At 33.8% G+C, this 22,286-nt stretch overlaps 1 protein-coding gene across 6 annotated transcripts in view; it reads right to left on the minus strand.

The window, feature by feature from the left end:
- Positions 1–22,286, minus strand: part of FBXW7 (F-box and WD repeat domain containing 7) — a 226,978-nt gene that overhangs the window by 59,262 nt on the left and 145,430 nt on the right. Inside the window, exon 1 of one of the 6 annotated variants that reach the window (XM_060654001.3) lies at positions 1,703–2,584. The exons of 4 other annotated variants lie outside the window; for them this stretch is intronic. In XM_060654001.3, coding sequence (XP_060509984.1) covers positions 1,703–1,849 — 147 coding nt within the window. In that variant the 5' untranslated portion in view covers positions 1,850–2,584. Of the gene's footprint in view, positions 1–1,702; positions 2,585–17,630; positions 21,354–22,286 lie in introns of those variants that run through there. One more of the 6 variants, XM_060654002.3, reaches the window with a different exon arrangement.

Genomic DNA, 22,286 nt, shown 5'->3' on the forward strand with positions numbered 1-22,286 from the left:
AAATGTTCTTGTGTGAATTTTATTTTTCGAATTTAGTTCTCTTCTGCTATTACAAATGCAAGGCTATAAATTAACATAACATAGTAACCCAGAAAAGTCAAGCTGCATAGTGACCCTAGGAAGACCTCAGGGAAAGCCTTGATGTTCTCTATTAATTTTTCTTACAGAATCTGTTGCTGAGCCTTTTAAATTTCATGTACATGTTAGAAGATAAAGGCAAAAATATACACTGTGACATAATGAAGTAATCTACCATATATTGTACCTAAGTTTATTAAAAACAGCAACAAAGAACAAAATCATCTTGATTGTTAATATCTTAACCTTTTGATTTAAAACACCCACATTTCTTTTCTTCAGTTTAAAATTTTACTTGTATTGGTATTTTTTTATAGAAGTATAAAAATAATAAATCAGTTTATTAATGACTTTGAAGCTATTCGAGGCCTCTGTGTAAATGCTTAAATCAGAACAGTGACCTCATTCAGAAGTTATAAAAGTGACAAAGTGAACGAAGACAAACACTTTCCAACAACATAGTAAAGAAGAAAATAAGAGGGTGGTGGAGATACCTGTATTCTATTTTCAATGTTTAAACTGTATTACATTTAAACCTCAATCAAGATGTTTTTCAACATGGCTACCACTTGTTTGGAGTAGAAGAGGATACTCCTCAAAAGGAGCTAAGATAATTAGAAAACATGTTCTTACAAAGGTTATTTAAGTCCCAGCAAATAAAAGATTCTTTTTACTCAGGAGGAAAAATACTTTTCAGGTGTTCTGTGTTAATCTACTTGTTCAATAGAATATCTCCCCATTAGTTTAAAAAGAAAAAGAGGTAAAAAAGGAAACTAAAACATTCATAGCACTGTTACATGCAATCACCCATTTAATCTTGGGTTGTTTTTGTTGTTGTTTTGGTTTATTGGGTTCAGGATCATAAACATATTTTAGATCTAAAAATATATCACTCTAGTTAATAATGCAAACCAGCAATACCAAGTAACTCAGAAAACACAAAACTGCTAACATTAACAGGGTCAGAACTTGGCAAGGGATAGCAGAATGTCATCCTGAAAAACATCCAATAGATCATAACCTGATTATATGTTAGCACAAGTTCTACAAAATGTTTGTTAGTTCAGGATTGTCTATATATAAACTGTATCGTAACTGCCACACAATTGCATGCTATTTTTATTTGATATAACAGCAAAAAGTAATGTCCCTATTACATTAAGTTTGAATTAAAGAAATGGCAATTTAAAATCATACAGTTCTAAGGGTCAGATAAATCTAGGGAACTTGGAATACTCTTTAAAAGAGCTAAATGCTGTAATTCCCATGTATAAGAAGAATACCACCAGCTTTTTGCTTTTCTCACAAAATAAAAACTACAAATTTGGGGTTTTAGTATTTGCCAACATACTTAAGACACGCTTTTCACATTTGCCAATTTTAAATAAATTTAAAGGATTCTAATATCATGAAAAACAAATGAGAGAGAAAAAAAGGTGGATTGGGTAACCTTGCCCTCTAGGCTCTCGTTCTATTATAATTACCACTTACATAAGTTTTATCTAGCTACATAATGCGCTGATAATTTATAAATATCAATTGAAATTTGGAGCATTTCTTCACTAAAGAAGACAGAAGAACTTCATTTAAATAAATATTCCTATTTTTTAAATGTAAGACTTACCCGTCTTCGACAAAAGGGGAGGCCTTGGGCAATGATGCTAATGCTAAATATCTTCATCACAGTTTGATGTGGTAGAGGCTCTTTTGCACTTTTAAGATCAACAGGAACCAAGCCATGGTTTAAAGTAGCTTTTCCTGGTTTTGACATTTTAAAACTCCTCTCAGTTGATGAATACTTTCTACATGTAATACAGGCACATTACTAAAAATTCTAGCCACCAAATTAAAATATAATTTTCTAATTAAAAAACAAAACAAAACAAAACAAAAAGGCTGAGAACCCAAGGCCTGCTGCTTTTGTCTTTCAACCTTCTCCTACCAAATGTCCTGACCTGTCTGAGGCTTGGTGAAGTGCAAACTATCCTAGAATAGCCAGGAATTATAAACTACTGAAGTGAAAGCTCCTGCTCCTGCCAGTCAAACAGCTGGTGAACCTCCCATACAAAGTCAGTAATGGGAATACAACCAAAGCAGGGCAATGCTGTAGGGTCCCTTTTCAAACTTCTGCAACTACTAACTCAGGTATTCCCTAGAAAGTGAAAGTAAAGTTTTCCTTACGAAACTCCAAAAAATAAATACTGTATTTTCTCTCAAATATCTTGAGTCTTCCTTACCCAAATATCAGCATTAATATCTTAGGAATGTTTTTAAAATGTGCTTCACATTTAAGGACAGTATGCATGCACACATTTGTTCTTAGATATATTCAGAATGAGCACTATATTCTCAAGCATTCATCTTAAGCATGCTCTCTTTTCCATACATACCATTCTTTATCTCATACTAAAACATTAAATTCACTCTAGCTCCCTAAAGCTATTAATATGCACTTCACATTAATCTTATCAGTAGACATTGTAGTTGTTTGCAAATGTCAGTTCAATTGCTGTAATTCTGAAAAACTCAGTGATTCCACTTGAAAGTATATGTCATGTGATTAAAGATATATATATATAAAAGCAAGTACTTACAAATGTAGCCTGTGATGGGAAATTATTATAGTAAATAGTAACTAAGCCATTCATCGCAAATCGCTAGTGCCTAATTTCTCCAACATGCCATGGTCAGATAAATCTTCCTAAAACACAGAAAGAGAATGTGGTGTACAATCCAAACCTCAGAAACTTTCAATGGTTCCTCAATTTGGAGACGAAGACTCTCCTCAAAGTGGTCCCAAACTAATCTTTCCAGCATTACCTCAAACATTTCCCTAAATTAACCACTTATGCCAGTGTTACTTAGTTATAAAGCGAAGTGTTACTACGCTTTATATTCAAACCCATGAACTAGACTGTTAACGAAGATAAGAAAAAAAAAAAAACTGAGCGTGAGAATTATTAGATGGTAGGTAATCGACATGAACTATGTTCACAACGCTCGGTTAACTAGTTTGTTTTCTCCGTCCATTCCACTGTCCTTTCCAAAAGCCAGTGATCTCACTTATCTCTCCTTCCAATAGCTTTTATTGATCTCTATAAAGGGAACTTAGAATGTGATATGGAAAGAATTAGAAAGGAGAATATCAGAAATAAGTGATTTCTTTTTTTACATTGGAGAGATCTGTCTTTCTAAATATAAAGTGGGCTACTAGGAAGCCAATCCATATACTAGAAATACTCCTAGCCCCACCAAGAAGCTATTTTATTAAACTACATTTTCCTTTCATACCACAATTTCAAATGCAGTTAAAAATGCAAAATCATTATCAGAGGTGACATTTTTAATTACACAAAAGTAAACAACCAAATTTCTCCAAAGAAAATACACAAATGATCAATAAACACATGTAAAGATGTTCAATATCACTAACCCCTAGGGAAAAGCAAATCAAAGCCAGAATGAACCACTACTACACACCCATTAGGATGGCTACAGATATACACACACACCATAAGAAGTGGTAGCAAGCATGTAGAGAAATTGGAACACTGTTTACTGTTGATGGGAACTTAAAATGTAAATGCTGGTGGGAGGTAGCTACTGTAGAAAATAGTGTATCAGTTCCTCAAAAAACTCCCACATGATCCAACAATTCCACTTTTGGGTAAACCCCCCCCCCAAAAGAGAACTGAAAGCAGGGACTCACAAATAGGTATTCATACGTCGCAACATATTCACAATAGCCAACAGGTGGAAGCAACCCAAGTAACCACTGACAGATGAATGAGCAAACAAAATGTGGTACATACATACAATGGGATATTATTCAGCCTTAAAAAGGAAGGAGATTCTGGTATATGCTACAACATGCATGCACCTTGAAGATATAATGGTTAAGTGAAATAAGTCAGTTTAAAAAGGAGAAATATTGTATGATTCCACTTAACATGAGGTACCTAGCATGGTTAATTCATGGAGACGGAAAGTAGAATGGTGGTTGCCAGCAGCAAGTGGAAGAAAGGTCTAGAAAGTGAGTTTTTAATGGATACAGAGTTTCAGTTGGAAAAGATTAAAATGTTCTAGAGATAGAGATGGAGATGTTCTGCCCAACATTGTGAATGTATTTAAAGCCAGTGAATCGTATGCTCAAACATGGTCAAAATAGTAAATTTTATGCTATGGATATTTAACCACAACAAAAAAAAATTATTTTAATAAAAAAGTAAATAATTTAGAACAATAATCACCCCTCTCCCCGCCCCCCTCCCAAAAAAAAAAAAAAAAACCAACCCAGAGATCTAGGGATAGAAGAGAGTGTACTGGGAATCGTTAATTTGATATGGCCAAAAAAAAAAAAAAAAAAAGGTGAGGCTGATATCTAAGATAACCATGTCTCCAGCCTCACCAATGGGGGCGATAAATATCTCCAGCCTCATTCTAGTCCTATCACCTCTTCTGATGCTCACTTTATTTCTTAACACAAGACTTTTTTTTCCCCCAATATAACATGATCTTACTCCTTATCAGAAAAATCCCTTTGTTGCATGCAGTAGCTCCCATGGAATGCCCCTTTCCAAGTTACTATCAGTATCCACTTTGTTAATATTATATATCATTTTATGTATACTGACATTCTTTATTCTCAAAAAAATTCTCAGTGTTACCTTTGAAATCAGTTATTTAATTAAACCTTCAAAATTCCTTTCTTTGAACCACAAAGAAGATATAATTTAAACTATATGTTATTTTAATGCAGAAAAATTAGAAGAACATACTGCATTCCACAAGTTTAACATATTCTTCTGCATAGAAACATGAATCAAACAGATCAACTCCAAACTTAACTTTTACTTAATCCACTGATTAATAGAGATAATATAATGAAAATTATAAATTTTTCACTTTTATATTTAAAACTTTAAATATAAACTTTTTTATATTTTAAATTTTTTAAAGATTTAAAATCAAAGAACTTTACAGTTACATGTATTTACATGTAGATAGTCTTAAAGGAAAATATGAAGCTCTCTAATTTCCTTGGAGTCTGATCCTAAGGAGAAAGAAAAAAAAAGATTTGGAACTAAAAAAAAAATTTGGACTAAGAAAATTAAAATTAAAATGAACAGTGTTCTTTCTCCTGCTTGTAAGAGGGCAGAAATTGTTATGAAGCAGAATATTAGTTTTTCATTTTTAAGAAATTATTTATGATGATAAGAGTAGTAAAGGCTATTTGTATATTAAATGTGTTTTACATTAGATAACCAAGTTTTGATGAACACAAAGTAATGACATTTAATTCAACTCATTTTTTTAAATCAGTAAATAGCTGCCCTCAACTGGATAGTACAGAGTATTGCAACACTAGCAAACCAAACACTAAATCCAACTATGTGCTACAATATATGTCTGTAAAAAAGAGATATTACTAGTAACTGAGCAAAGTGAGTATTAATTTTCCAAAGTATATACTACCAAGTTTCCTCATTTTGGGGGATTCAAGTTAACAGTACTTCTAAAGTAATGTTCTCAATCAGCATGAAAACATTCAAAATACCAAAATTTTAAATACAGAAGAAAAAAAAAAAACAATGAGGGAAATTATAGACCATGCATAGAAGAACTCTAATTGTTAACACTTTAAAATGCACCTAGTTCCATATGTTCAAGAAAAAGTAAAGTCTTGGTCTCAATCATATTTAAAAAAAAATTTTTTTTAACGTTTATTTATTTTTGAGACAGAGAGAGACAGAGCATGAAAAGGGGAGGGGCAGAGAGAGAGGGAGACACAGAATCTGAAACAGGCTCCAGGCTCTGAGCGGTCAGCACAGAGCCCGACGCGGGGCTCGAACTCACAGACCGTGATATCATGACCTGAGCCGAAGTCGGACGCTTAACTGACCGAGCCACCCAGGTGCCCCAAGTCAATCATATTTTTTAAAACACTTAAGATATTCTTATTTATTAACTCTCCTCCCAAGCTCAACTCTTCAAAAAGACAGACTCTTTTTAAGATGTTATGAACAAATATTAACGAGATGCTATATAGTAAGTAGGAGCATCAATGCTAGAGCCAAACTACGTTAATCCAAAGCCTGAGGTTCTACTACTTATGAGTGGTTTGACCTTAAATTTATGACTCTATGCCTCAGTTTCATCTATATAAAACCTCCTCCCAGGATTTATACCAGTATTGACTTAGTTAATGTAAGTGAAGCACATAGAGCAATGCTTCACATCTAGTAAGTGTTCAGTACTGTTAGCTTCCATTACGATTACGACCACGACCACGACCACGACGACGACAACGACAACGACAACAACTACCACTACCACCACCACTACCTACCGCCACTCCATTAGGATCAAAAATCACATAGAGCTTTGTATTCTGTCTCAATTTTAAAAGTCACTAGGAAAGCAAACAGAGATTCTAAAATCCATCTGTAATAACTTTAAGATAGAATATCTTAAAACATAATCATCTACAAGTTTTAGAAAGGCTTCCATAATTCTGGCAAAATTTTTACCTAAAAATGAAGCTGTGATGTCTTTTAAGATTCCAGATGTCACTGACTATCCATCCAACAATACAACATTAGGGAACTTGTGGTAAAGAGAAGGTCTCTGTAAGGTATTTTGCCCACGCATCACTTTCTGATTTTCTTTCTTCTAAAAGTTTTTATTGGTCAAAGATGATTATATATAAATGCTAGTGTACCAAATATCACCAATATGGTACTTCTAAAATGTATTACGGTCCCATACATTCCAGTTCTCTTACAACAGCTACAAAAAGATTTACAGCTGTTTATTCTGGATTTCTACCTTTTCTTTCATTTATTACTATATTGAAGGCTAGGATTTAACTGCTCTTGACCAAAGGCCACAGTGGCTTAAAGATTTTCCATTTTCATAAACTATTCTTGAATCAGCTGAAACAACTCACTTGGAAGATAAGTTTACCTACAAGTATGAATGATTTCATACCAAGAGTTTACAAAGTCTCATATCGAAAACTTCTGACAGGAAGAATATCAGCATACATCATTTAAACTCCGTATCATTCACTACCTCTATGAATTTAAACAAGTGACTTGACTTACACTTTGGTAGAAACAGAAAAAATTCCAGATGCTAAATATTATACCACTATAAAAGTGAAATAAATCAGACTCAAGATCCTTTTGAGACAAGAATATGGTATTATAAAACATATTGATGTATTCAGGGATACAGAATGAGACATTATTCTCTGTATGTCAGTCATTCTTTTCCATCTTTCCTAACACCTTAGATACCAGAGTGTTAAAGTGTCTTCCTAGTCTAAGCAATCTATGTAAAAAGAGAGCAATTTAAACAGAGGCAAACAATGATAAATCAAGAAATTAAGTTCTTTGCTTAATGATAAATGAATGGTCAAGCTTGTAAAAACTGCAAAAAAAACCAAAAAAAAAATCTGAACAACAGACTGTTACTTCAATTGTAGAAACAAAAATACAATCAGATTTAGAATGCAAGAAACATATAAATATATGGCATTCCCTTTAAAATTTTATTATTCACAAAAGGCATAGGTCAAATGAATAGAAACATTTTATAAAAATTAAAAACATTCAAAATGATTCCTTAAAAAGTTATAAAAGACATTTAAATGCTCAAAGTGTTCAACTAAGATTACAACTTCCAATTATAATATATTTGAGATAGTCATGTATACATTTAACGGAGCAGTCCCTTCCTTATCCAGCATTTCAGTTAACCATGGTCAATTGAGGTCCTGAAGCAAATGATCTTTCTTCTGGCATATTGCCAAAAGGTCAGTAGTACCTAATGCTTCACCACAATGCCTACACCATTCACCTCACTTCATCTCATCACGTGAGCATTTTATCATCTTACACCATCACAAGAAGAAGGGTTAGTACAATATTGAGAGATCATATTCACATAACTTTGATTTTAGTATACTATTATAATTATTCTATTATTAGCTATTGTTGGTAATCTCTTACTATGCCTAATTTATACATTAAACTTTATCATAAGTCTGTTTGCATACGAAAAACATAGTATTTACAGAGTTTGATACTATCCAGGGTTTTAGGCATCCACTGGGTGTCTTGAACGTATTTCCCTGCTAATTTTCTTTACGTGGGCACCAAGGGCAGCCCCTAACTACGTAAGAGAAATTAGCTTGAGTTCTGAAACAGCACATGCAGTTTATACAAGTGTTATAAAAATGTGACCCGGCAATCAGACATTTGCAAAATAAAAGCATTATGTATGCATCATGTATATACTTTACAATGTCAAAGTAAAAATGCTACAATAGCAGATTACATAAAGTATTACAACTGCTTTGATTTATATACCCAAGATCTGACTGCTGGACATTTAGGTTGTTTCTGAATTCTACTGGAATTTTCCCGTTATTTCTAAATGATTGGCTAAAAATAAAGTTATAAAAAGTAAAATATAGAAAAACTGATCAGACAAGTCCTTCAAAATGATGACAAAACTATCCCCATGGTACACTAGAAATTTCATGATTCAAAAAAACCCAACTATTCATGAACTTATTTACAACTAAATTATTCTTGACTAAACTGTTGCATCTATCAACTCTCAGCCAAATTACTTGCAGTTGATACTCCAGGGAAATGTATCAGTATCCAAAAAACATTGGGTGAATTTTAAGTTCTAGTTTCAGCTCCACCACTAACCAGTGACCCTACATAAGTCTCTTAACTAGTCTCAGATTTCAGATTTCTAGAATGAGGAGGCTGGACTAGATGACTGAGAATGAAGTCTCTTGCAGTTTTAAGAGGATATTACAGTTCTGTTGGTACCACGTATAGAGCCTTCTTGGAATAGTGTTGGATTGTCAATTTGGTGAGCCTTCCTTTATTATAGTTTGGTGAATAGTATAGTTACAAAATACATCTAGATAAAATTCACTGCTACAATTCATTTGTGTATACCTTCTAAAAACTATCCCTTTATTGTGAATATATGTTAGTGTTGTATAATGATGAGAAAATATTTTCACTGGAAAAAAGCTACATGATGTAATCAGATGAAATTCAAGAAAAATAATCTTTGAGATTTTTCTGGTTCCATATTATACCATAATAATTTATATATTTTTTTATTTCCTACTTACCATAGCAGCTTAGTGACATCAAAATATATATATATATTTTTTTAAACAAGCAAACTTTGGATTTTACTGCCATATTTGTCTTAGGACTTTGTTATATTAAAATGAAACTTCTCATTCTTTCATTAAACATTTAAACAAATATTTGTGATAAAACAAAAATCCAACTATAGGATTAAATTTTTTAAGTATTTCAGAAATGCCCAGTATGAAGTCCTTAATGACTTTAACATATAACTTGCCTCATGATTAAGTTTAACTCTTACAGTCTGTGCTGAGTTAACCCCAGCTGTTAAAGTGGTCTTGCACAGCTGCTCACCAAGAATTCAGTTGATGATTATTATAGTTATACCTTTAAGTCAACTATGACAAAAATGACTCAGTAATTACAGGTATTTCAGTCATGCAAAAGCCTCATGAGATGACAAAGTGATTTAAAGCAACTTAATTTTCCACAATCCTCAAAATAAAATTAGGTGTAAGAAAGAAGACAAAAACTAATATTGGTTTTTGAAGACATGTCATTTAAGTTACTTTTATGAACAAGTTTAAGCATTAAAGGTTCATTAACCCTTCAGTTAAACTAAATATTACTTATCAATTATTTATTTCTCCTACAAAAATTCTGAAGAGTGGGGCACCTGGGTGGTTCAGTCGGTTAAGCACCCAACTTTGGCTCAGGCCTTGATCTGGCAGTTCCTCAGTTCGAGCCCTGCTTCGGGGCTCTGTGCTGACAGCTCAGAGCCTGGAGCCTGATTCAGATTCTGTGCCTCCCTCTATCTCTCTGCCTGCCTCTCTCTCTCTCTCTCTCTCTCTCTCCCTCTCTCTCTCTCAAAAAAAAAAAAAAAAAAAAAATTAAAAAAAAATTCTGAAGAGTGCTGTTGGTCAGGGAGTCATAAATAAGGGCATAATATTAATAAATCTTTTAATAATAATGATGATAATAATGTCATGCAGGTGGTTTTTCAGTACAGCTTTGAAAATATTAAGCTCCAATGTAGTTAAGTTCACCAAATTGATGGTTTAACACATTATAGAAACTTATCCTATGAAAAATAAAGAGCTGAACCTATGGAAACGTAAGATACTTGACCGTGTTGACAATTTAAAAAGTAAAATCAGAGGGGGAAGACAACTATGTTTATTATACTGTTAAGTTTGGCACAATTATAAATAAAAAACAATTACTTTGAGATGAACATAGTTCCACAATTTCACTTATATAATTCTCAGTAATATGCTATGAAAGCATGTGAGATTTACCAATATTCAGTGAATACTGACAAAGTACTCATTTATCAATATTCACTTTAACATCAAGTTTAAGTATAGAATTATTCATTAAGCATAGAATATACTTTAAGTATACAATTAAGCTACAGAAAAGACATATATAGGGTCTCATTCCTGCATGGGCTGACAGCTGATACCACTGGCCTTTTACATTGTCAAAATTACACACTAACATTAATTTTATAGCTGAAGTTTAAAATAAACTGTAGTCTAAGTTTTCATTCTTCCCAGGAAATAAAACACTAACTGGTTATTAAGAAATATTAAAAGTAAAATTCCATCCCTGTAATTCTTGGTTATGCATAAAACAAAGATCACAGGATGGAAGCAGGAAGCCCAGGGATGCTAGGAGACTATCAGAGACCAATAGGAGATATAAAGGAAGTTTACGGCTACAGGGCTTAGAAAATATGATGCATTTTTTTCAGACTGATACAGTGATGTGGGAGAAGAATTAAACACTGACAGAGTTCCTAGTAGATCATGTTATATTTCACTTAAATATTAGAAAAGACTGGGAAGTATCATTATCCTACATCTTATAGACAAGGAAATTGAAGCTCCAAAGGGCTTAAAAAATTGTTCGAGGCAACAGAGCTGCGAGGCAGTGGAGTTGAGATTTTTACCCTAGCATGTCTAATTCCTAAACTCATGTTCTGTATTAAAAACATATTCTATTCTGGGGTGCCTGCCTGGGTGGCTCAACTGGTTAAGCATCTGACTTTGGCTCAGGTCATGATCTCGAGGTTGGTGGGTGTGAACCCTATGTTGGGCTCTGTGCTGACAGCTCAGAGCCTGGAATCTGCTTTGGATTCTGTCTCTCTGCCCCTCCCCCACTTGCACTCTGTCTTTGTCAAAAATAAATACTAAAAAAAAAAATTCTTTTTAAAGCATATTCCATTCTATAGAATGTTAAGCCTGACTTACTTGTGTACTTTATAATTGGGCTGTTTGGAGTTTTACTTTTTACGATACAGGAAACCTTGGTTTGTGAGCATAACTCATTCTGGAAACATGCTTATAATCCAAAGCACCCATATATCAAAGTGAATTTCAAGAACCATTGGCTCAGCTGTGATCATGTGATGCTTGGCGTCACATACTACTCATATTGCAAGACATCACTCATTTATCAAGTTAAAATTTATTAGAAAGGTTTGTTCATCTTGTGGAACACTCACAGAACAAGTTACTTGCAATCCAAGGTTTTACTGTATATGTTTCAGGTATGTAAGTTTGCCAGATAACGGAGCTCTAGATAACTGAAATAAAGTATTGTGTAAGACACATATATTATATATGGAATCTGCTTTAATGAGCCTGAATTTTATGAAGTCCAAATGAAAAGAAAAAAAGAAACAGTTATAAAAGCAAAGATATTATGATCCCCCTATAGCAGACTGTATTTTTCAAAGATGGTCATTGCAATATCCCCCATCTTACATGCTCTTCTTACAATGTACTCTGACACGCATTCCACTGACAAGTGAAGTTTATTTCAAACAAAAGAAAATGTGTAAGTTACATTATGTGACTTTCTAGTATAAGTCTTAAGAGATTCAGCTTCCACCTTATTTACTGAGATACTCACATGGTAGCCCTGTTTTAAGTAGCCTAATTGCCCTGAGGCCACCATGCTGTGAAGAAACTTAAAATAGCCCAGGTAAAAAGACCACACATGTAGAAGACCTGAGACTATATGAAGACAAAAAGATTCCTTTTTATTTTTTAATTTTTTAAACGTCTATTTATTTATTTGACAGAGAGACAGAGAGACAGAGCACGAGCAGGGGAGGGGCAGAGAAAGAGGGAGACACAGAATCCGAAGCAGGCTCCAGGCTCTGAGCTGTCAGCATAGAGCCTGACTCGAACTCACGAGCCATGAGATCATGACCTGAGCCAAAGTTGGATGCTTAACTGGCTAAGCCACCCAAGTGTCCCAAGAAAAAGATTCTTGGCCAGCCCCCAGCTGTTCTAAACTCTTATTCCCCCTGTAGACACCATCTGAATGAAACCCTGAATTAGCAATGCCCAAGTGAGCCCCTCCCAAATTCATAACCTAAAAGAACAATGAAAAATAGTAAATGAGTTGTTGTTTGTTATAATCTATAAAGCTTTGTAATGACTGGTTAAGTGACAACAGATAACTGAAACATCTTACAATAATACAAGGAGCACCATGAACACTGGTTTACTGTTGTAATATGATAAATATTATCGTAGTAGAGTGTTAACTTCAAAACTAAATGAGAATGGAAAGGATAACAGGGGATCCAGGATGAAAATTTGGGTATTTGGAGGGTGGCAAAAGTTTTGGTGACAAATTCTCACCTTGATGATACCCAATTCGAAATGAGGTGTTAAGCAAGTCTCTGGCTATTTTAATAATAAACTTGACAAACTGTTACACATTGCCCTGGTATGAATGTATATCCAAAAGAATTTGATATGTGACAAATAAAGGAAAACTCAACTTATTTTTGGATTTCCTAAAATCATGCTTGTCTTTATTCAAACCAAACTCAAATGACCAGAGGAGCAGGCAGCAAAATGAAGGAAACAGGTCAGGTTTAAAACCTGGAAAGCCCATTTAAAATTGCAAATGATAGTTGTTATGTATACACATGAGCTTAGTAAAGCCAGATACTACACATCTGCAAAATAAAAAAATCAATATTTTTATGTGAACTCTCCAGATTTTCAATTATTGGCAACAAATTTGAGTGTGTTAAAAAAATACTATATAAGCAATTTGCAATCTCTGCTCTGTTCTGGAGTGAAAAAACACAAAAACTAAATATAAGATTATTGATAGCTAAATGATATACAAGAATTCTCTTAAAATTTTAATCTCTTCTATGAACCAGTTAACAGAGTGAATGAGTATTACAAAATAAACCTGAAAACTGAAACTGAAAGTGATAAACATTATGGATGCACTTCAGCATATTTAAAGTTTTCACTCATTAGACCCTAAGACAGATGGCAGCATATTGGCAAAGTACAAACAATTCATTCTTGAAAACGAAATTTATAATGTAGACATATAAAACCAACATCTGGAACTAAGCAAATGAATAACTTATTTTACAAATTCACAAGTACTTTCTTCATACTTCATTCCTTATTTGCATCTGATCTCAGTAACCAGAAATTTCCACTTAAGACCAACCAAAAACAGAAAATTAAAGCATTTTCACTTTGAAAGTCAAGCTGCTTCTAAAAGCAATTGTGATTTCTAGAGCAGAGAAGCTACTTTCAATAACAGCATCGGTAAAGACCAAATGAACAGCAGGACATGGTACATTTGAACAAAGTAAATCCTTTGCTTAAAAAAAACAAACAACCAAACAATAATAATCTTATACACTATTTTTAGCCCTGGTGATCTATAAAAACAATCATCATTCTTCTATTTACTTTTTATATAATTGGAAGTTAAAGTTTACATGCAAGATGCTACCAAGGATTCTTACTACTAGGAGGAATCAAGTTAGCATTCTGTATCAGATGCAGCTAGTAGCTATACCAACATTTTACAAAATGTGCTCTCTAGAATGCATCCGAAATAGAAATAATTTCAACCTGACTGAAAACTATTCTTCCATTCATAATGACTGCTATCATTTGTTTATAATCATCTCTTAACTGCGAGAAATTTAGGTTATTTCTGTAGTATTAAGCAGTAATTAATTATAGGATTTCTATAGAAGTACCAAAGAGAATCTTCTTTTGCATTTATTCTAGTTCCAGCTATTCAGTTCAAGAATACCCACATATCATTATAGAATAGAACTAGCATTTCCACCTCTTCTGAACATTTTCACATGAGGACCCAAAGCCCCAATACCACCAAAATTTACTTTCAGGTTCTCTTTCAAATTCCTTCTAGGGTTAACATTAACAACCAATTAGAAGGAGAAAAAAAAATCTGTTAGAGAGCAAAAGTGCTTCATGGTTAGCAGGGGCAAAATTTATAAATATCAAACAGCTGGACTCAATGCTAAAAGTCACAATAATTTAGGCAAAAATCAGTGGAATAGTTTCAATGTATCTAAGAGATAAGTATCTTTGGAAATAAAAATACTCTGCATAGCATGTTATCTAGCCTGAAGTAGTTAGTTAAGTCAGTTTTAGTATGATCGTGTAACCTGACAATAATAAATCTTATGAAATATAATACCTAATACTCATTAAGGACTTACTATCTACCAGCCACTGTTCTAAGTACTTTATGTATACTGTCTCATTGAATCCTCTCAACACTGTATTACTGATGATGCTACTATCATCCTTAAGATAACTCTACAAGAGAAGTTAACAGTTTGCCCAAGGTCAAATTGCCACGAAGTTACAGAGCTAATAATTGAAAACTTCACAGTGTGACTACAGAGATCACAGTCTCTGCTTACTGCTATTCATAAGCATTTGTATTTGTTATAGATATGTTATTGAGGGCACAGTCTATTGAATCACTCATGAAGCCCCATGTGAGAAATTCCTTTTATATATTAGGAAAAGGGGTTACATGTGTGTGTGTGCGCGTGAGAGAGAGAGAGAGAGAGAGACTGACTTGTTTTCTCTTTCTTAGAGAGGACCAGCATATCCTCCTCTTCATTTTAATCACAAGGAAACAGAGAGACAAGGTTATCGGCCAGTATTTTGCCAACTTTAATCTGTATTAGAATCATGGGAGTTTATTAAAAATGCACATCCCAACCCAAGCGATTTGGTTAAGTAGTTCTGAAATGTAACCCAGCAACTTGCATCGTTAGTAAGCACTCCAGATGTTTCTGACACATCTAGTATAGGGTCACACCTTGAAGAATACTGGTACAGGCCCTTATGAGTGGCCAACCTTACTCCATTTCATCATAATTCTTTCCTCATCTTTTCTCCTGGCTTGGTCTTCATAATCTACTCCAGTATTTTACCTGGTACTAATTTTCATGTACATTTGATCATTTTATTCTATGTGTTTCTCCTACACACAGGCCATCTCAAATTACCTGTGGAAATTAGGATACACATTTCTTTGAAATGAGGCCAATTTATTTGGCAGTTTAACACCTAAAACTAGTACATTAAATTCATAAAGAAAAAAGTCCTCAAGTCACTGATTAAGGCACTTAATGGGCTATGTAAATGCTGTACTTTTACTCCAAACAACCTCATGCTCTTAATGGATCTACACTGATGCAAATTATTTTAATTATGCAATGAGTGATGAACAGCACACTCTTTTCCCTCGTATCATGTCTAGTGAAAAATTGGTGGTCCATAGGTCAAACCAGCCTAAGAAATGCTTTTGAAAAACTTGGACCTGGTGAAAAACACCAACTTATAAAAAACTTAACAATTCCAGAATTCCAGTGACTTTTCAAAAATTGAAAAATAAGGCAATATTAGGATTGCAATTTTCACACTAACCCCCTTCAGAAATGCTCTGGCTCTCTGGGTCTTATGTTTAGTCAATTAAATTAACTTAAATTACTTTTCTGACCCTGATGATCTCTTGAGTTTGTGTCTCCTATAAACTGTGATATAGGGAAGTGAGCTTAAGAAAGTTCTCTGGTTGAAAATCATTTCAGTATGATTGAGGAATCACTGATGGAAACTACTTACAATACAGGTGAATGAGATTCTAGAAATGTTTCTACTACTCATACTAACCTGATTTTCCCAAACCTTCTGCCTTTTGAAGGAATCAAAGTGATCTTTTACCTTTGTAAAACACCACACACATTCAATTCTGCACTTGCCCCTCTTGCATTAACCTTTTAGAAACGAAATGCCCTTACAGTGGATGCAGGTATTTAGCATAGTGATGTTAAATGCCACACATTTCTCCCTCCCATTCCCACAAAAGTTAATATAAAATTGTGGCACATCTTAGAAGAAAAATAGCAGTTCTTTCGGTGCAGTCATATTGCTAACCTGAACTCAATTTTAACTAATAAGGCAATGTTTTCTCCAGATACATGCTGAAAAGATAATAAATACTTTAATGTCTTCATCAATAGCATCTAATATCTCTCCTCAAGGAAGAAGCCATTCAAGTGTCTCTCACCATAACCAGATACTGATCTCTTCTTTTTACTTGTTTTATACTCCGGACCACAGAACATTCACCAAGTAGATTATACTATGAATAGCTAATTTCATCACCTGAACAAAAAGATCAGAATTCAAGCTCAGTGTTTAACCACTTAAGCTCATGTCTGTCAAAAAGACAGCAATAAACGTTTTGAGAAAACTGACTGACAAAAAACACCACAAACACAAAGAAAATATAACTTTACCAGTTAAAGAATACATTTACAAAGCAATGATTTTAAATTGAATAGAAGGTCATCAGTATTCAACAGGACTATCTCCTCAGGAAAAGTCAGAACTCAAGACTACAATTTATCACTTCATTATAGTACTAATTTGAGATAACGATTTAAGATATTAAAATTAACATATCTAAGGGAGAGAAACTCAAAAGATAAGGTTAAGTCTTTGAATGTATTATTGCCCCTTCTGTCACATGAATCCTCTTACATGCTCCCCTCTACCTGTAAACAATGTGTTTCATTGAGTTCTACCAAATCTTTCTTTACAAAAAGTAAAAATAGTAGCTAAAGAGAAAATGTCCTTATTTTCTCCTCTGAAAACATAATATAAAAATTAAAATGACAACTGATAAGCACAATAAATAATAACTTGTCATTATTTCTTTAAAGTATATTTAGGGGGAGAAATAAAAATTTAACCAAGGCTCTACTTGAGATGTTGAACTTCTTTATAAGGTATCAAAGATCAATATGTCAATTATACTTCAATTAAAAAAAAAAAAAAGAGACGAAAAAGATCAGTTGTAGTCTATAGGTTAAATGTAACTCAAAGCCAGTTTCTAGAGCCTGTACAATGTTTATGGGTTTTTTAAACTGAATATTCACACGTTTTTGGGAAGACACACATGCACAGTAGCGTGCACGTGGGTCCTGACACATACACACACCCAGCAGTTCCTAAGAGCCTGAGTAATCTTACTGGCTCAATCATGACTTTCTCCACTTGGAGGGAGACAAATTCTTGGAGGGATCTTGGAGGGATCATTCTTTCCTCACATGTATGTTGAGGAAGCCCAGAGCAGTTAACAATGACAAGACTTTTGGGTTTTATTGCATTTATGTGCAGCTACTTGAGAAATTTCTTAAAAACATTCTTATATTCTCAAAGCAAAGTTTATGCACATATGTACACTTATCCCAACGTTTACTTTCTTCACTTTTTGTTGTTATTGCTGTTTAAAAACAGCCAGATAAAGATATACAGTGCCTGGTTAAAAATAAAAAAGGACAATTCTAGGTATCTCACATATCAATGCACATAACCACTCTAAATATTATTTTCAAATTCTGAGCAAGAAACAGTGTACTAGGACACAAAGTAGAAGAGAGACAAGCAATTACTAAATATATTTAAATACGTTAAAAGCAGCTCAATCAATAACAATAAGGTACTATATGGCCCTCTAGTGTTCAATGAAGAAACAGATGAATTCTTAATTCTTATATGATATTTCATAGTAAACTTTCCCTGATTTACTAAATATGTTTAAATATACTCATGTATGACTTCCACAAAAACCTAAGTTGTACCTCTTGTGGCTTTAGTTGCCTGTGCCTTCTTTGAAACTACTATCCACATTTAGAGTGTTCACTAAAAGAATTCTGAAATGCTTTTAAACATTTTCCCATTGAAAAATCCCAATGCTAAATAGAAAAAACAAACAAACAAACAAACAGCATTTCTCAGTTAAAACTAAACAGCACTGAATTTAAGGCCATTTTCAAAGAAGAAACAAAAATAATAGTATCATGACTACAAATTAGGTATTTAAAACACAGCTAATTTATATTCTCTAACCATACTTTTTCTCTGTGTTCTACTTCTATAATTCATCCAACCTGGCTTTTCTCTTTATCATAATTTATAGATACGAGATTCAATATAGCAAACAAAGCAAGGAAATACATGAAAACTGTTCCCCAGAAGAGAGGTCAAAGAAGGATTGAGATTCTAGGATAAGAGTCAAACTAAAAAGAAGACTTATAAGCAGAAAAGAATCTTGTTAATAAGATTCTTAAGATTGTAATCACTGATAAAAGGCTTAGTAATCAATAACTACTGTCTAAATTAAAGTTGGTGAAACACTAATTTCAAAATGGACCCAAGTTTATTATAGATTTGTAAATATTTTTAAAATTTATGTTGCCTTATTTTTTTAAATATTGTTTTTACATACTGAAGTTTTGGGGAGGAAAAGATGGGGAGGGGGTGACTGGTATATGAACAAAATCTAAATTAAACTCTCTGCTATCTCATTCACTTCATGTAACATTAAGCAAATAATATTTCCAAGTTAAAACTTTAGAAACTATAGGAAGATGTTGTGAAGTTCCTGTACTTGGCACCAAGATCAGTCCTCTAAATGTCAAGGGAAGGTAAGTTGCCTATGCCATGGAAACTCTGTAAACAATCTTTTAAAGTACCCATTAGCTATTGGCAAACCATTAAGAAACAAATTGTAAACAAAGAAAATTTAAATAAATTTTCCCAATATAAACCCACACAGACATCTGGAATATATTCAAAGAGTCACCTAGAAAGGCTCTATACTTATTTCTAAAACTTCCACCACTATTCAAAGTTATGATTCCTTATTTTCATTTCTTTATAGCCTCCCACAACACTAATTCCTACCTAGCCTTTAAGGTCTCAACCTAGCTTCCATTTCCTCACTGAAAATATCACTGATTTAATTATTTGGATGTGGATACATATGCATTGAGAACTACAGAACTGGGAGGAACATAGAAAATGCTAGAAGACAGAATCTTGGTAAAATAATCTTGGTGATGAAATAATCCTTCATTAAGAAGGAGTGAAATGGAAACTGAGTGAGAATGGAGGCACAATGGAAAATTACAAATTAGAAAATCTAAAAGGGACAAATTTAAACTTTTATCCTCAGGTTCAAAAACCTGTAAATGTTTACATTAAGTGGAACAGGATTAAATTGGACAGTGTTTGTCAAAATACATAAAGATTTTGTTTTCTGAAAGTTCAAGTTTTTTAAGCATTTTCTGTATGCAGAGTACAAGATCCTTTAAGACACAGAGAATCTCAGAGAATCAGGTCTGTCAACAATCTAAATACACATAAATTTTAGGAAAAAAGTGACTATAATTACCACAATATAAGTTAAAAACAAAGAGCTAATGGAGATCCAGAATTTTGCTCAGATTTCTATGAAATATTCCTAAAGAAGGTGAGCTCTGAATGGATCTTGATGAGGACAGAAGACATTTAAAAGATGAGGAAAAAGCTTAAGCAAAGATATCAAAGTAACCCAAATTCCTCTATGCTCAGAAATATCAAATAAACCTCCACTTCTCAGGTAGAGAGTAGGGTAGAAACAAGATGAAGGAAATAAGAAGGTTTTTGAATTTTGTATATATTATGCATATAATAATTACCTTTAAAAGAATAAAAGATACAAAGGCTCTTACCAAACTAGGAATTGAGGAAAAATTCACCAACCTGATAAACATCTGAAAAACCTGACAACTAATACCACACTTAATGGTAAGAAACTTTCCCACTAAGATCAGGAATGAGACAAGGATTTTCTTTCTCACTACTACTTCTCTGTCTCTTTTTTTTAAATCAATTTTTTTTTTAAGTTTATTAATTTATCTTGAGAGAAAGAGAGTGAGAGAGAGCATGTGTGTGCGTGCGAGCAGGGAAGGGGCAGAGAGAGAGAGGGAGAGAGAGAATCCCAAGCAGGCTCCCTGCTGTCAGTGCAGAGCCTGAAGTGGGACTCAAACCCATGAACTGTGAGATCATGACGTGAGCTAAAACCAAGAATCAGATGCTTAACTGACTGAGCCTCCCAGGCACCCCACTCTCTACTACTTTTCAACATCATACTAGAAGTCCTAGTTAATTAAGCAGTTAAGACAAGAAAAGGAAATAAAGGATTTGCAGATTAGGAAGGAAGAATAAAATTGCCTTTATTCATAAATGAGAGTATCACCTATGTCAAAAATCAGAAAGAATCAAGAAAGAAACTCTTGGAACTAATAAGCAATTACAGCAAGAATGCAGGATACAAAGTAAATACACAGAAGCCCATCATTTTCCTGTAACAGCAATGAACAGGCAAATCTGAAATTAAAAACACATTACCTTTTACATTAGCACCCCCCAAAATAAATACTTAAGTATATCTAATAAAATATGTATAAGATCTGATGAGGGAAACTACAAAATTCTAATAAAAGATATTAAGAGTTAACTACGTAAAGAGACGTCCATGTTCTTGGATAGGAAGAGTAAATATTGTCAAGTTGCCAGTTCCTCCCAACTTGATCTACAGATTCAATGCAATCCCAATCAAAATCCCAGCAAGTTATTTTATTGATATTAACAAGCAGATTTGAAAGTTTATGTGGAGAGGCAAAAGACCGAGAAGGGCTGAGAAGAACAAAGAAGATTGATACTACCCAACTTCAAGACTTACTATAAAGCTACAATAATCAAGACAGTGTTGTATTGGTAAGAGGACAAATCAAAAAGGAAAATGTCATTTCCTTTCCAAACTTGCTTTCTTGATAATGCACAAGTATTGTTCCACTGTAAGTAGATCTTGAAACTTGCAATAATGAGCTTATCTGCACTTACGTTCACCTCTTATCGTGTTGGAAGGAATCCCTCACTGATCACAAGGGCAAAGATGCATATCTTGACTGGAAAAAAAGAAACCCTAAAAGTAAATGAATAAGAAAAAATAAACGAAGAGCAACACTGGATATATCCCTGCCTTGTTTGTGGTCATGTCACCTAACATAGAAATAAAGAGGACAATAAAAATGATCATCTCCTATGTCTGTACGGCTTTTTCAAATTTGCAAAGCAGGGGCACCTGGGTGACTCAGTCGGTTAAGCATCCCAATCATGACTTCGGCTCAGGTCATGACCTCATGGTTTGTGAGTTTAAGCCCCACATCAGGCTCCACACTGTTCCTTCTCTCTCTGTCTCTGTCTCTCTCTCTCTGCCCTTCCCCTGCTGGCGCACTCTCTCTCAAAATAAATAAATAAACTTTAAAAATGTTAAAATAAATAAATAAATAAAATTTGCAAAGCATTTCACATTTATTGTCTCATTTAAACTCCATACAACACTTTTGCAGTAAGGGCAGCTACCCTATTCCTGTTTAATGGTGAAGAAACTGAGGCTCAAGGAGGTTGGTGGATGAGCCCGAGGACTATGCCTAGTAAATGAGAGAGAGCAGACAGACAGCTCTTCTTACCTCCTATTCTTTCCAGCACAGAAGTCTGCCTAACGTTACCGGCCCAAACTATACACTCGAGGGTTGGGATTCAACAGAGAGGAGCTATCCAGTGATGACTCCCACAGGTTACCCAGAAAAAATCTTGTGGATACAAGAAACAAACAAACAAAAAGGAACAAAATAGCCCAGAAACAGACTTACATAAATATATTCAACTAATCTTTGACAAAGAAGCAAAGATAATACAATGGGGCGAAGACTGTTCAACAACTGGTGCCGTAACAACTGGCCATGCACGTGCACATATCAACTGAAAATGGATCATAGACCTAAATACACAACACATACTAGAAAACTCCTAAACGATAACATAGAAGAAAATGTAGATGGCCCTGGGGGGGTAT

Source organism: Panthera onca, chromosome B1 (genome assembly GCF_046562875.1).
Source record: "Panthera onca isolate mPanOnc1 chromosome B1, mPanOnc1 haplotype 2, whole genome shotgun sequence".
In the NCBI taxonomy this organism is placed as follows: Eukaryota; Metazoa; Chordata; class Mammalia; order Carnivora; family Felidae; genus Panthera; species Panthera onca.